The 16,880-nt window shown below is 45.2% G+C and overlaps 1 protein-coding gene across 3 annotated transcripts in view; it reads right to left on the bottom strand.

Moving 5' to 3' along the window:
* Positions 1–16,880, bottom strand: part of ADCY2 (adenylate cyclase 2) — a 412,863-nt gene that overhangs the window by 284,282 nt on the left and 111,701 nt on the right. For all 3 annotated transcript variants that reach the window (XM_019450817.2, XM_019450816.2, XM_019450814.2), the window contains exon 3: positions 12,566–12,727. In XM_019450817.2, coding sequence (XP_019306362.2) covers positions 12,566–12,727 — 162 coding nt within the window. The remainder of the gene's footprint in view (positions 1–12,565; positions 12,728–16,880) is intronic.

Raw genomic sequence — 16,880 nt, 5'->3', positions numbered from 1 at the left:
ATAACAGTGTTCACATTAAAAGAGTTCTGGGGGCGCCTGGGTGTCTCAGTCGGTTGAGCGTCCGACTTTGGCTCAGGTCATGATCTCATGGTTTGTGGGTTCGAGCCCTGCTTCGGGCTCTGTGCTGACCGCTTGGAGCCTGGAGCCTGCTTCAGATTCTCTGTCTCCCTCTCTCTCTGCCCCTCCCCTGCTTTCTCTCTCTCTCTCTCTCTCTCTCTCTCTCTCTCTCTCAAAAATAAACATTAAATTTTTTTTCAAAAAAAAAAAAAGAAATCTGGAAAATGGAAAATCTCCCTCTCTCTCTGCCCCTCCCCTGCTCTCTCTCTCTCTCTCAAAAATAAATAAACATTAAAATTAAAAAAAAAAAAAAAGAAATCTGGAAAATGGAAAACTAAGTCGAAAGTATCAATAAAACTTCAAATTACAGTGGAGTCGCTAGATTTCAAAAATAAGGGAGTCCAGTGGGCATCTAGGAAGAAAGATTATTTTTGCTATAAAGGAAAAGAAAAGAAGCCTTCAGAGTATCATTAGATTACCAAACAGTGACTTCAATACATTTCAAAAAGCAGAAATAACCTGAACAATTCTCTAATCTCAATGCAAAAACAAACAAAACCCAAGAAACCAAAACCAAAACAGAAACAAACAAGCAAACAACAAAATAAAACCCCAAAACCAGAATTACTACTAGAAACAGAAAGGAAAAACCCTCTATCCCCCGGCGTGGGGGGACACTGAAGTTTCTCTGTGTCAAAAAATTAAGTCAATCAGCAAGATTATCTAGAAAATAACGATGATGAGCACACAGAAGGCATGGAGCTGAAGCAGGTTTTAGAGGGACATTTATAGCAGGTGAGCACTTCCATAAAGAAACAAGAGGGCAACACAAGAAGTTAGGAATAGAAAAGAAAAAGAAAAGCAAAAACAAAACAAAGCCAATAAAAGCTACTGGAAGAAATGAATAAAGAAAAAAACCGAACTAAAAAACACCCCCAAACTAATCGAATAAATTTATCCACAACTCATTCTTTGGAGAAATGAAAATAAACAGAACATTAGCTAGATGAATCAGGAATTAACGGAGAAAGGACAAGTCCCAAGAATAAGAAAGTAACCGGGGAGGAGTAGAAACAAACACAATTACAGAGGTAATTGAAACCATGAAAAGAGATTATCCAACACGGAAAATCGCTGAAACCTTGGATGGAAGAGACTGCATTTATGAGAAAATATCTCTGACAGAAACCAATCCCACAAGAGAAAGTAAATCAAACAGAAGAATGTGCATAGCAAAGCAAGGGCACGGTATCTGGCCTAATGTGGTCTAATCTATAGAAACATTTGAGATGGAAGGGTGCTCACAATGGAGGGGAGCCCTCAGAACCGTCTGTGGCCCGAGGCTAGGGCTGCCTGTTTGCTCTTTATGGTCAAAACAGATGCAAAATCTTTCATAAGTTATTGGCCAAAGGAATAAAGCATCAAATTAGATTAAAAAAAAAAAAAAGACAATATGACCTACTGAGTTAATTCCAAAAATTCAAGAATGTCCGATATTACACAAGGGAAAAAATCATAATATCCTGCCCACGGGTGACAGAAACTGTCTCTTAATACATTCAAGATCCATTCTTTAAAGAAAAACAAAGAAGAAAAAGAAAATAAAACTTCTCCAAATAGGAACAGTCACCTCCCTCAAGTTATAAAACCTACTTAACCCGAAAGCCAACATATTGCTTAAAGGAAAAACATCAATCCTACTAAATAAAAACAAAACAAAACAAAATACAACAGGTAACTATGTCTACTACCACCACCTTAATGTGAATTTTTTATGGAAGTACAATTAGGCAAAACAATTGGAAAGAAAATGAAAACTCAGAAAATGGAAATTCACTTGAAAAGGATGTGATTATATGTCTGAAAAACCTCAGATTAAGTGAAAAGTGACTATAAAATAATGGAAGAATTCACAAGTCATCAGAAGAAGCATATTTACTGAAAACCTTTTGAAACCCTTCTGTCAACCTCTTAAAAAATGTGACCACAGCACCTATTTTTAAAAATGGGCCATTGAGCCAATGGCAGATGTTGACTTGTCTACCTGCAACCATTCCTCAGGAATCCTTGGTGATTGCCCTCTGTTTTGTTTAAACTAGGGTGGAATTCTCTGATGTTTCCTCACTTTAAATTCTCCTAGTCCTGCTTTATTTCCCTATGTGTTACCATAAATATCTTTTTTAAAAATTTTAATATTTATGACTTTGAGAGTGAGAGAGACAGAGCGCAAACAGGGGAGGGACAGAGAGAGAGTGAGACATAGAATCCAAAGCAGGCTCCAGGCTCTGAGCTGTCGGCAAATAGCCCAACGTGGGGCTCTAACTCACAAACCATGAGATCATGACCTGAGTCAGATGCTTAACTGACTGCGCCACCCAGGTTCCTCACCATAAAAATCTTTTAATGAGGTATCTTCCTATATTGTGCACCACAGAGCTTACTTGTACCTGAGCAGACAAGAGAAAGGGAACCCCACAGACACCGGCTCAGAGACTACTTGGAGGGTCTGTAGCAATCCATGATGGGAGAGGAGACCACAGTCCAACGGTGGGAGCTGGTATCTCTAGTGAGTTCGAGAGAAGCCCCAAAAGCTCCCCCACTGTTGGGAACCACAGCATATGACCCTGTTTGAAATAAGGGTCTTTGCAGATGTAATCAAGTTAAGGATGCTGCATGAGATCATCCTGACTTCACAGCAGGGCTCTAAAGACAGTGACCAGTGTCTCTGTCTGTAAGGGACAGAAGGGGAGGAGGTGCAAAGACACAAAGAGAAGGAGGCCATGTAAAGACAGACACATAGAGTTTTGAAGCCCCACCCACACCAAAGAATGCCAAGGAGTGCCAGCAACAAGCAGAAGCTGGAGAAAGGCACGGACGCACTCTCCCTCGGAGCCTCCAGAGGGATCCAGCTCTGCCAACACCTTGGTTTTGATTTCTGTGAGAGAATAAATTTCACAGTTTAGAAAGTGCTGTTGTTTTCAGCACCCACGTTGGTGGTAATTTGTTACAGCAGCCCTGGGGAACCAATACAGTATCTCAGCGGGGAGTGGGAGGAGTGATACATAGCGACAGCCCTGTACAGGTGTGTGTGTCTATGACCACAAAACTGATACACGGGATGGCCAGATCCACCTTGTACCATGTAGCTGCTACTGAGTGGGGCAAACTGTAGCCCCCGAGGTTGGTTAGAGAATAAGAGTGGGCTCCTCCAGGGAACGAGACATTACAGAGAAGGATGGCACAGAAGCTCAAGATGTCCTGCTATAAGTTAATACTATAAATGACTCCTTTTGCACTTCTCCCGCTCATTGTTGACAAGGGATGAGCTGTATCTCAGGGGGTTCCAAAACCAGGCATTCCATTAACCTACAGGGGCTCAGATCCTCGGGTATTAACAAACCTTCCAAACTACAGTTACTAGTGCAGTGTGGGCTTCTAGGACCTCGTGAGGATGAAGCTCACTGCCTTAAGTCTGGTGGGCACACCGCAGGATGGTCAAGCAGACCAGACCTGTGCCCTGAGGAGGTGCAACCCAACCCCTGTCCTACTCAAAACTCCATAGGTCATTTGGGACTGTGATTATTGCCATACTCCCCCAAATATTTTTATTTCCCCTTTCTCTTAGCTTCTGTAAAAGTCATTTAAACTCAGCAAAATGAATAAATGCTGCTGTTGTTTTCCACTATTCATTGAAGGTTAGGGACCAGCCCTGCCGGATAACTGGTTTTTCATATACTACTTCATTGAATCAGCACCAAGGCCAGCAACCGTCTAGGGAAGTAGGTGTTCCTGCTGCCATTTTACAGTTGAGAAAACTGAGTAAACTAAAGAATTAGTCCAAGCTCATGTAGCGTTGCAGTCTGGTTCTCCAGGAAGCACATTCTGAGACACAGTTCAGTGGGTACCAGGGAGCTCCCTTCGGATCAATGCCCGTGGGGAAGAAAGGAAGCCAGATGAAGCACAGGGAGAAGCTGAGCTGTGATGAAGGTCTGAGAACTTTAGACAAACCTACAGAAACTCCAGAGCTGCAATGGCCCACCGGAATTGCCCTGAATCAGACCAGGCTAGAGAGACTCTATAGGCCCACCTCAATCAGCCATGGATGTGGGCCATCCTTGAAGAGACAGAACCTTGAGCTGGCAGCTCTGTGAAGCTGAGGCAGCCTTAAAGAATCTAAGAGCCAACAACTCCCCAAGAGCTGGGCAGCAAATCTTTCTCTGAGGGGTGGTCCACCTCCATGTCTACCACACACAGCTAGAAAGTGGGAGAAACGGAATCCAAACCCAGAGCCCATCTGAGGCCAAAGTCCTTGCTCTGTCCACCATCTGCCATGTCAAAACACTCATGAGCTGCTTGAGAAGGGTATCAAAAACGATTAACCCAGCGTCTGGCCAGCAGGATCTCACATCTCCTAGGAAAGGCAAAAACTGATGCACATCATTCTCACAAAAGGCATGCTGGGATTATTGTTGTAAAGACAGAAAGTACATCCCCTCCCTCTGTTCGGGGCCTGCCCAGCCCCCAACGCACTCCACAAACAAAACGAAATGTTTTAAGTATATTACCAAGCAGCCGTTATTATTATTACCTGATGTTTCTTGGCGCTAACCATGCACCTGGCCCAGGTAAGTCATTTTCATTTATCATCTCATTTAACCATGTCTGTGGCTAGGAAGAAATTATCATTACCATTCCCACACTACTGGGTAAGTAGCCACATTTCCAGGTCCATCTTTCCTTGCAGTGTCTCCCAGTAATTACGCATACATCCTCTCTCCACTGCACCAAATCACTGAGTTTCTGTCTACTCTTCAAAGAGGTCACTTAGAACCAGAGCAAAATTCTTGCTCAAGTTAAGCTGTAGATACATTTTTCTCTCAAGTTCATACAATTCAGCAAATTCATTATTCATCCTGCAAGTACAAGTTAGAAGTCCTGTGTCCCCATCGGGGGGCTGATTTTCTCATTGTCTTCTAGGAATTTTAAGGAGCAATTACAGGGGGCTCTGGGTGGCTCTGTCATTTGGGTGCCCGACTTCGGCTCAGGTCATGATCTCACGGTTCATGGGTTTGGGCCCCAGGTTGGGCTCTGTGCTGACAACTCAGAGCCTGGAGCCTGCTTCGGATTCTGTGTCTCCCTCTCTCTCTTCCCCTCCGCCTCTCACACTCTGTGTCTCTCTCACTCAAACATTAAAACAAAAAAATTTAGGGGCGCCTGGGTGGCTCAGTCGGTTAAACGTAAGACTTCAGCTCAGGTCATGATCTCACAGTCCGTGAGTTCAAGCCCCGCGTCGGGCTCTGTGCTGACGGCTCGGAGCCTGGAGCCTGCTTCCGATTCTGTGTCTCCCTCTCTCTCTGGCCCTCTCTCACTCATGTTCTATGTCTCTCTCTCTCTCTCAAAAATAAATATAAAAGAATAAAGAGCAATTACGGATGGATTAATATATGATTAGAATCAGTATCTTTCACAAACTATCCTCAAAAATAAACACTTGGAAAGGACAGAGCCTCAGATCCCGGTGTACTGTGGAACGTGGCTGTGTGGGTAGGTGAACACGTGAGGACAATCACGTGTCCAGATGTCAACCAGTGAGTGTGCCACTCAGCCAACCTGTAATCGATCTATAATGTATCGTATTTGATATGAATCCGGTGGTTTGAATGAACAGAGGGCACACAGTTTTGATGACAGAATCCAGAAGAGGATATAGAGACTGATGAAGGGTGACTGATCAGCATTGTTCATTTCTCAGGAAACCCTCTTTGTTTCATGCGCCTTTGATCAAATCTCCAAGACAAAAACTCATGGTCTAACAGGGAGGGCTTCCTTTCACCTCTGTCCCTTCTGTCCCCTCTTCTAAACAGCCTCACAAATGCTGAAAAATAAACCGAGGTCTCATTCCACCATGACAGTAAAATGATTAACTACCAACAGGAAAGTTCTGTGTCGAGCATTCTTGCCGTTTCACTGTAGGAAAGTGCCAGAACATTCTCCAAGCGGTAGATGGGATGCCCTGCAGCAAAGCGTTAATAGTGTTGCTGTTGGTCACTTGCTCCACCAAAGTCTCCCTGGTGGGTGATGGTGTTGAGCTCCGCCATTTAAAGGTGGGGCGGGGATTCCTGCCGGGCTGGGGGGACAAGGAAGGAACAGGAACGAGGAGAGCAGACATGTGCAGTGCCTTAGATCTGCCTTAGGATTCAGTCACATCAGACACTTTCCTATTTTTACCTCTTTTCCAGGCTTACCCCCATTCCTTCCAAATTATAATGTCGTTAGACCCCGTAACTGATAGTTTGCTAAAACAGGATACAGATCCCCCTCCATCGATAGCCAAATGCTACACAAAAGGAACAGTGGTTCAGTGTCCTTTCTTCCCTCTTGTGGAAAGTACTAACATCCTGCGCTTCTCTGAAGACAAGACAGTAGGAAGAGACGTCCAAATTCCCAACAATTAGTCTCCCCCAGAGCCAGAGTCCCGGCAGCTGGTAACCTGCTGTTTTCCTTTTGAGCTTCTCAGATTAGATCCTAAATGCAATTTAATTCCAGACTCCAATATACAGTTCCTGAATTATACTGCAGAAGAATCAGTTATGTAACAAATCTTCATGACTACCGATTATGTTCTTGCCATACGTGACAGACTGTATCTTCTACTTTAGGTCCAAACTAAAATTTTTCAAAGTGTATCTTAAATACGGCAAAGTATCCACCGCATACAGGAATCCTCTACCATTTATCAGAAACAGGAGTAATCCTGTTAGAATAGAAAACCAATAACCACTCCTTCGCTTATCTTCTCTAATAAATATGGGTTCCCAAATAACTGGCTTGTGTAAGTAAATCTGTATTCAAATTAATCCTTGTCTCCTGGGAAAATAAATGATACACAAAATGAAAATCCAGAATGTGGTGTGAATACCAAGGAAAGGAACATTTAAGAAAAGTAAGTAAGTTTCAAATATAAAATGTAATCGTGGCATAGAAACAGGACTATTTGGCAATTCCTGGAGGGGGGGGGGGGGTCGGTAGACTGCCGGCAGTGATGTTGACCTACAGAAGTGTGGCCAACAGAGAAGAGAACACAAGTGTATCTAATCAGATGCACAGGCTGTAGGCTGGACCAACACTTGAGTGATGGACTCCCTGCCCCTGTCGGAGGCAAGCTTCCTGCCCCGCTGCCCTATCTCATCTCCAGGCCGGCCACCCTCACCCGTGGGCGGAAGCAGGACGCAGCACCACAGCACAAGCGGTGACGTGTCATGCTGTTTTCCTAACCTCAGTCTCCCTTTGCCCGGATACAGCCATAAGCAAAGAAGACACCTACCTTGCTGCTCTCAGAGGATTTTTACTCAAATGTGTGCTACCTTACTGATACAAGGAACCTTCTTGTTTTCTAGTTAACCATGCAATGCTAAGGACTTTTGGGGCTCACACTAAATTTCTGATAGATAAATAAAATAATTCATCCTTGGGGCACCTGAGTGGTTCAGTAGGTTAAGCATCTGACTTTGGCACAGGTCATGATCTCACGGTTCGTAGTTTGAGCCCCGCGTCAGGCTCTGTGCTGACGGCTCAGAGCCTGGAGCCTGCTTCGGATTCTGTGTCTCCCTCTCTCTCTGCCCCTCACCTGCTCTCTCGCTCTCTCAAATAAATAAACATTAAAAGAAAAAAAATGAAATAATGCATTCTTCTTACATCAACAATGTAAAACTGCTTTTTAAGTTTCCTGATATTTGAGGGTCATCCCAGATATCAGAAAAACTGCTCTTTGACACCCAGTTAGGAAAACAAAGACGAAGTAATTACAGGAAAAGCTGAGCGACTAGCACAGTACAAAATGGATCAGAGAGCAGCTGGAAAAAAACTTCTTCCTCTTCCACAAATAAACTCTGTTCAAAAAGTGTTCTTTTTCTTCCATTCCCTTGCCCCATCCTCTCTCCTCCTGCCCTTCTTGTCCATTTCCTTCTCTCCTGAATAACTCAGTCCCCAGCCATCAGGCAGAGCAAGGAACATCTGCATCTAGAGGGGACCAGGGAAGCTGAATTCGCCCAAGGTGATAAAGCTGGGGTGGGTTGCAGGAGCCTCTACAATGGGGACGACACAGAGGCCACAGCCCCGGTTGGGGGAGGGGACACCCTCAGATGGACGTGGTGTCATAGCCTGAGCCAGGGGAGGGGGACAGGTGTTAGGGGAGGGGAATTTGGGCCAAGTGAGAAGACACCTGTGTGGGGGTAGGGGTGGCAACTGAGATAGGAGACTGGTTACACACCGGCATTGATTCAGTCAGTAAATACGTTAAGAATCATTGCAACTGAACTTTTTTCACTATTGGCCATGGAATCACAAGAGAAAGGGAGAACACTGGCATGAAACTCGTGGCAGGCTGGAAAGACCAGTGTGAAGTCATGGTGTCTAATATGTAGGTATATATAAAAGTTGATGTAGATGCAAATGCGTGTGCCCCTTGTCTTGGAGTGACAACCCAGTGGGAATGAGAAGACCTACAAGCCTAGATCTTGCTAAGTGCCACTCTTCAGCAGGAAGAACGGGGCTCCTTGCAGAGATGGCAGATTGTAGGGCCAGGGCAGGGAAAGCATGAGATGAGCCTGAAACATCTTGTTGTGCCAGAAAGCAACAAAGTGCTCAAAGAGTGATGGGGACCATCACCAAAGGTGCAGAAGCCAGCCTGAAGGGGCGCCCACTGGACAAGTCTGAGCCCAGACTTGTGGGCTCATGTAAGTGGGCTTATAACCCTCTGTATAGAACAGGGAAACACAAGACGGTCTAGACATCAATAAGTGAATAAACCAGGATATCTGCCGGTTTCAAAGTACCTCCCCACAAAATATGCCTTAATTACAAAGAAGAGAAGAGTAATGCCAAAGCGGTAAAGCCTGGCAGACGGCCATCAGACGAAAGACCAACATAAATGATGAGACCCTGAGAGACCGTGATGAGAAGGCACCATCACCTCTGTGTTTCCTGCCAAAGATGCATCACCTGAATCCCTTCATGATGAAACATCAGACAAAGTCAACCTGAAGACCATTTGATAAAATAGCTGGCATGCCATCCTCAAAAGTGTCAAGATCACAGAAGCCACGGGAGGACTAAGGGGTTGCTGCAGATTGAAAGACACCAAGGAGATTAGAGAACACACGGCAACGTTGCAGAACTCTGATCTGGGCCCTTTTCCGTAAAGGACGTTGTTGGGAAAGCCGGATGAATCTGAATCACAACAGCAGAGCCATGTGAATTTCCCAATTTTGATAGTTGCATTATGGTTAAGTGCAATGGCATCGTACGAGATACTGTCTAAAGCATTTAGCGGCTCCGACTTGAGCTCAGGCCATGATCTTATGGTTCGTGATTTCAAGCCCCGTGTCGGGCTCTGTGTTGACAGCTCAGAGCCTGGAACCTGCTTCGGATTCTGTATCTCCCTCTCCCTCTGCACCCCCCCCCCGGCTCGTTCTCTCTCTCTCTCAAAATGAATAAACATTAAAAATAATAATAATAAATAAAGCATTTAGGAGCAATGAGACCTTAGACTGGTAACTTATCTTTTGGTGGATTAGGAAAAAAAATTCTCTGTATTAGATTTCGAATTTATTGGTAGGTCTGTGATTGTTTCAAAATAAAAGTTAAAAAAAAAAAAGGGATTATACTTTATATTTAAATGTACTAGAAATGCTCATTCATCACTTTCAGTGATTAACTAAATTCCCTCAGTTGGGTAATATATTGTAGCCTGAGACTGAATTCTACTTCAAGATAAATGCTGGGAAAATAAATGTGCCGAGAACAATGAACTCTGTTAATCAACGTGGAAGGGAATAGGGTTTTCTATGAAGTCGACATCTTGGTTAACAGAGAAGCATTACATGCTATCAGTGGATTGCCAATGTTCCAAAAATAAAGTGAAACATTCTTTTCTTTTCTTTCTTTATTTTTTTTAGAGAGAGAGAAAGCATGAGTGGGGGAGAGGGGCACAGGAAGGGTGGGGTGGGGGCGGGGAGAATCTCAAGCAGGCTCCATGCAGAGCACCAAGCCCAACACAGGGCTCATTCCCATGAACCATGACATCATGACCTGGGCCAAAATCAAGAGTTGGATGCTCAACCAACTGAGCCACCCAGGTATCCCCAAACAAACATTAATACGGATCCACGCTAAACAAAACGCACTCTGTCTTCAGCGGTTTATAAGGTAGGGGGACACTGATCACCACTCATCAGCAAACCTCTTTCTTCATATGAAACTGACAGCCTTTCAGTAATTTTGCGTTAAACAATTATACCATGGCAGTATAACCACCTAATGTGTATCATCCTTATTTATGTACACTTTTCATAAACAGTTATCAATGAAGTGTTTTTCTCCCATCACAAAGCAGTGCTATTTGTAGGTCACATGTCCAGCAGTGGCCAAAGGTGCTTAAATGTCTTTTCCTCATGACTTTGACATTTACCAACGGACCTTCCATTTTCAATCTGTCAGTGTATCCTGCCTTTCCCTACCCTCGGAATCATTGTGAAATTACTTCTGAAGAAAAGGAAAACTGACGTTCTGTTCTTCTGCTTCCTTTCAATGTTATTCTTACATGGAATCATTTGGAATGAAAAACTTTTATTCTTTTTTGCTCTTCCAGAATTATCCTATCTCTGGCTGTCCACTGATAAAAATTATTTTTCTTTGTGTGTTTGGAAAATTGAGTAAGTGAATGTTTAAGATTACATTCTTTCCCAATTTTTTGAACTTGCAGAAGAAAATAAAAATGCTCTGAAAGAAAAGCAAACTCACTACAGTACGTAGTGACCTAGAATACATCAGATTCTTGACAAACCATTTATCCCCCCCCCCCTGCTTTTTTTTTTTAAACCCATTTGATCCTTACAGGCATGTATCTTAATCCTCCTTTCCAAGATATTTTTTCTATTACATCTGCCCCAGCAGACACTGTATTTATTCACGAAGGGGCCAAAGAGATAGGTACAAAATGTTCAGCGGATGTGTTCTAGGGTAACCTAAAACCAGGAAAGTGTTGTAAGCCCTGAAAACAGGCTTGAGTGCCCCCATGTCTGTGTGATGAGGGCTTTCCCGCAGTGATTGTCATAATGTCAGCTGGCTCAGCTGATCACATACCCGTTCCTACTGCAGAAACAGACCCACCCCCCCCCCCAAGCCCCACTCCAGGGAGACTGGAAAAATGGAATTTATGGGAGAGAGGAGACACATCCCATAAATATCTTCAAGGGAGGCTCTGACATGCGGCGCAAGGAAGTAAAAGCTGGGGCAGAGCCCGTACAAAAAGGAACATTTCCCCCGCCTCTTCCCAGGCGCAGCTGCATTGTTTCTTCTTTTAATAAAACACCACCTTCGTTCCTTCCTTTGATCCGTTACTGACGGGTCGCCATCTGGGCCTCGGGTGGTGCCGGCTACTCGGGCCAGTGGCAGGGAATGCGTGCGGGCACGTGGCTTTGCTCCACGTCTGAACCAGTCAGCGGGAACCTGGAGCCCACCGTGCAGAATCGGGGCCAGGGTTCTGACGCTCACCCGGTGCCAGCAAAGGCTGTCTTTCAGACCGCTCCGACTGAACACCGGGCTTCACAGGAGCTCTAGGAGACGAATGTTGAGAAAAGGGATCCCCAGAAAGCTTTCCAGCTAAGCGGGATTCCCAGACACCCAAGGATAAGCCTCCAGCTCTATGTCAAGTTTCCAAATAAAACATTCCACCGAGTGAACGACAAACGGGTTTCTCAGACCCCCAGGGCTCGTGTGATCCATGTCTAAACCCCCCACTTTCAATGGCAGTGCTGTTCCTAACCAGTTCTCTCACCCTCTGCGTTGTTACACCATGGCTGCATTTCTTAAATTTGATTCTAACAGAGCGTAATTGAACATACCTGTTTCAAGTAAAAACAAGATACTTAGGGACAACTCCAAACCACTGACCCTCATGTTTATGGATGTGCATAGCAGGAAATCAAGTCACTTTTCAAATGCTTTTAACTAATTAAACACAACGGCTTCTTCGAAATGCCATTTACTAGCAAAGCTAAATTTGCTGTCGTAGCATTTGAAAGATTTATTATTATTTTTTTTTAATGCCCACGGACCTGCCAGAAGATCAGGAAATGGAGATCTTTCCCCCTCTGTAAAGAGAGGGCTTTATCGGATATGAAGGTGGGGGAGAACTATGAATTTGACTGTGTAAGTTATTTTCACTCTAAAAACAGGGTGCTGAATTCCAATGCATAGCAGGAACAGCTTTGAAGCATCCACAGTCATCCGACCATCCAGCAACCAGCAAAATGGAGCGGCCGTCCGCAACGCTCACTGTTGCTGACTGCTACGTGCTGATGCCGCTGCTGGAGGTGGGGTGTGGCTGGCTCCCCACTAGCAACACAGAGCCACCTCGGGCACCTGCCGGGTACCCCAGTCGCACCCCGAACAGGTGCACGGCACCCCTGGCACCCAGAGGTGGGGGTTGGGGGCACTGGTCACCCACCTGCCAGACCAGGTGCTCCTTGGCCCCGGGCGTTGCGGACAGGCAGATGCTCAGCACGACGGTGTGGGAGGAGGCCGTGAGCACGCTGGCGATGATGGCGTCTCGCATGTTGAAGGGGAGCATGGTGTATACCACGAAGATAATGAAGAGGAAGAAGGACACCTACGGGAGAAGAACAGGGAGAGTCAGCAAGAGCGCCCGTCCCCAGTGCTTCTCTCCCTTGCCCACGAAAGGCTGCACAAAACGCCGCGAACTGCACCCGTGTAGTTTTGTGTTTTTCTTCTTTAATATTTACTTATTTCTGAAAGAGACAGAGACTAAGCACAAGTTGGGGAGGGGCACAGAGAGAGGGAGACACAGACTCCGAAGCAGCTTCCAGGCTCTGAGCTGTCAGCACAGAGCCCGACGCGGGGCTCGGACCCACGAACCGCGAGATCGGGACCTGAGCCGAAGTCAGATGCTCGACCGACTGAGCCACCCAGGCGCCCCGAACCGCACCCATTTAGAGAGTAGTATTATGAGAAAATAAGACAGCACATTCAAACAAACCCAATGGATTACAATAAAGGACTAACTCTTGTGAGGGGGAAGAAAAAAATCTTTCTTTTTCAAGATTTGAAGATTTCCAACTTTCATCCCCAAACTACTGCAGACATTAGGTAACTCTGAGCACTCTCTGGATCTGGATGCAAGCTGGTCCCAAACTCGTCGGGTTTAGTATCTGTGCTTCCAAACACACATCTGGATTCCTGAGCTATGTCTCCAACTGTGTCGGGAGATCCCTGGAGGGTGGTCGGGTTTCATCTGGGGTTGCTGATGCAAGAGGATCGAGTGGTGTGGACGTGTAACAAATTGAAACAGCTCGGAGGTGGTTCAGCTGTTATCAAAACCACTTGGCAGGTTCTCCAAAAGTTAAGCCCAGAACCACCTTAGGACCCAGTGATCCCGTTCTTAAGTACGTATCTTAAAGAACTGAAAACAGGCATTCAAACAAATACATGCACACACGTGTTTGCAATAGCACGATTCACAACAGGCAAAAGGTGGAAACCACACAAATGTCCCCCAGTGGATGAACGGACACACGGCCTGTGGCACATCCACGCAATGGGATACTAGTCGGCCAGGAAAAGCAATGACGTACTGAGATAACATGTTTTAACACAGATGAACCCCAAGAGCATTATGCTAAGAGAACGCAGCTAAGGCAAAAGCCCACATACCGTAAGGTTCCATTTGTACGGACTGTCTAGAATAGATAAATGAACAGAGACAGGCACTGGTGGCTACCAGGGGCTGGAAAAGAGGGTAGGGGAAGTCACCACCTGGTAGGCGCAGAGGTCCCCTTTGGGGTGATGACAGACTTTCTGGGACGGGATGGAGGCGATGGTCGCACAACACCGTGAAAGTACTAAATGCCACCAAACTCTTCCTTTTAAAATGGCTAATTGACGTTATGTGAACATCACCTCAGTGAGAAAGAAAAGCCATAGGAGAGCTTACAGAAAGATTCGGAATGGAAAAGGGAATGGCTTAGTAGGTAACCGAAAAGGCTGTTTTCGTCAAAAAAGCAGCAGAGACAGAAGAACACTGAGGGGGGTGAAAAGGTGATAAATCAAGGGGGGAAAGAGCCAAGGTCAGGGAAGCAGAAGAGAGGCATCGGGAGAGCTCCGCCCCACAGCTCTTCACTCAAGAACAAAAGGGAAGCTAAGTAAGGAAAGAGCTCGTCCCTCGTGCAGAGTGACCCGTGTTGCATAAGGAACCCCAAACCCCAGCACAGCTGGAAAGACAGGGAGACACCATGCCAGCTCTTCTGCGGGGAGTCAGGATGTGTGTTCGCGAGAAGGACCTGGGCACCAGGCGCTGCTCACGGTGGGTCTGAAGACAGCAAGGGCTGCAAGGACACTGGGCCCCCTTCCTGCATGAACAAGGGGAGCCGCACCACAGGTCATGATCAAAAAGTAATGGTCACCATTTCACTGTCCAGGGGTCTGCGGTATAAGCTCCACGGGTACAAGCATCACAGACAAAAGGGCATATGGAAGATCAGGGGCGCAACCTACAAAGAAATTTGGACCTCTCAAACACGCCCCTTCCTTTTCTCCCAAACACCTGCTCATTGGACAAGCACGTATGAAGCTTCTCTGAGGTTCTGGAGGTGGAGGACAGATGCAGAATCCTGGCTCTCAGGCACTTGAAAGTCACGTGTATCAGCCGTCACTTTACAGCTGATGTATCCGGAGAGAAGGGGTACCCAGCCCCACTCCAGTGAGATACTGGGGTGAAGTCCCTGGGTCATCTTCTCTAAGATCCTGCAAGTTCAAGCGTCTCAGAATAACAGCCAAGAAGAATCCTACCAGGAGTGTGAAAACGAATCCAGGAATCCCCCTTAGGGAGCTTTGGTTGGGTATGGCCCATCTGTTCTATGCCCACTCCTCCTAATTCAGTCTAGTCATAATGGACTTCAGGCCAAAACATATGGGCAAAAGGATCACCATGGCCATACTATTTTGCTGGTAAATACTTTTTTATTTTACCTCTTTAAAAAGACTGTGAAGATGCTTTTCATTCAGGTATTATTATACAGCATTCTACACTTTCTATTCCGTATATGGAATGGGAAAAAAATAGGTTAGACAGTTTATGTACCAAAACACCTAGCATTAATGGAAAGAAACCAGGCGTTTCTTCGGAGGGACCTTTCTGAGCTAGGTGCCAATCGACCCAAGCAGACTGGGGCAGTCCTCTGCCTCCACTTCCCAAGAAGAGAATATACAGAGTGATTTCTTAGAGCCCCAAATCAGATTTCAAAACTGCTAAGAACCAGCACATGCATTTAAGGAGCACTCAGTGTACAAGTGCCTTCTCCACTCTTCAATAGTTGCATCCTGCTTTCCAAAAGGGATATCACTGACCCAGAGAAATGGGGAACTTGGCCAATATCTCCCAACCAGTCAGTGTCAAAGCCCAAATAGCAATCCACGGGTTTAATTCTTCTACGTGTTCTCGGTAAAGAGTTTGACCAAGACAAACCTTCCCCTGATAGAAATCCCATGAAGCTGGGATTCATGGGATTTTTCCCCTGATAGAAATCTTTCCTCTGATAGAAATCTTTCCCCTGACAGAAATCCCCTATCTTTCCCCTGATAGAAATCCCATGAAGCTGAAGGTCTAACAGAAGACACACATGCATACAAGACATTCTTGCAAGTCTGACGTGGAAAGACAGCAGCTCTTTCCCCTCCTGCGAAGACAATCACAGGAAGTGCCCGACATCTTGGCTCAGATGCTGAACTCTTTCAGTAAGTAGGACCGATTTTTAATGATCATTATGAAATTGCTAATGTTTCAAGATTTGTTCATATTTCCTTCATTTCTATACGCTTAACTTTCAATTTGTGTTTACAGACGGGTGGTTTATGATAAATGGTAACACACAACAATGAACATTTAACAAAACTGTCAGTTAGAGGGGAGCCTGGGTGACTCAGTCGGTTAAGCGTCTAACTCTTGACTTTGGCTCAGGTCATGATCTCACAGTTCAGGAGTTTGAGCCCCATGTCAGGCTCTGTACTGACATGCAGAGCCTGCTTGAGATTCTCTCTCTCTCTCTCTCTCTCTCTCTCTCTCTCTCTCTCTGTGTGTGTGTGTGTGTGTGTGTGTGTGTGTGTCCCTCCCCCGTGCTCACTCTCTCTTTCTCAAAAGTAAATAGATAGATAATTGTGCATGGTCATGGCTTATTGAGAAAATTAAATTTACTTCGGAATCTCTACTACCCACCAAATTTACAGGAACTATTTTTAATCCAGACACTCTTATTTCTACACACGGCATTAATGAAAAATCCTATTTCCTACAAGAGGTATTAAATGATTATTTTCAGGGGCACCTGGGTGGCTCAGTCAGTTGAGTGTTGGACTTTAGCTCAAGTCATGATCTCACAGTTCTTGGGTTTGAGCCCCTGCATCGGGCTCTGTGCTGCAGTGCAGAACCTGCTTGGGCTTCTCTCTCTCCCTCTCTCTGCCCCCTCCCCTGCTCACACTTGCTTTCTCTCTCTCTCTCTCTCTCTCTCTCTCTCTCTCTCTCTCTCTCTCAAAAATAAACATTAAAAAATGGTTATTTCAAGTATTAGAATTGACAATGACAAAAAAGAGCCTCTCTTAAACAACTACAGTTTTCCTCTAATGCAAAAACCTGCAGTTCTTTGAAATTACCGTAACTTTTGAACAGCTTAATTTTGGACAGCTTTAAAACTCTAACATTATTTCAATTATTTTACAGTTCAGCAGACATTTTGAGCTTTGAAAAGGAAGCA

Source organism: Panthera pardus, unplaced genomic scaffold (assembly GCF_024362965.1).
Source record: "Panthera pardus isolate Hobbes unplaced genomic scaffold, ASM2436296v1 HiC_scaffold_2, whole genome shotgun sequence".
Lineage (NCBI taxonomy): Eukaryota > Metazoa > Chordata > Mammalia > Carnivora > Felidae > Panthera > Panthera pardus.
This window is presented reverse-complemented; position numbering and strand designations above follow the sequence as displayed.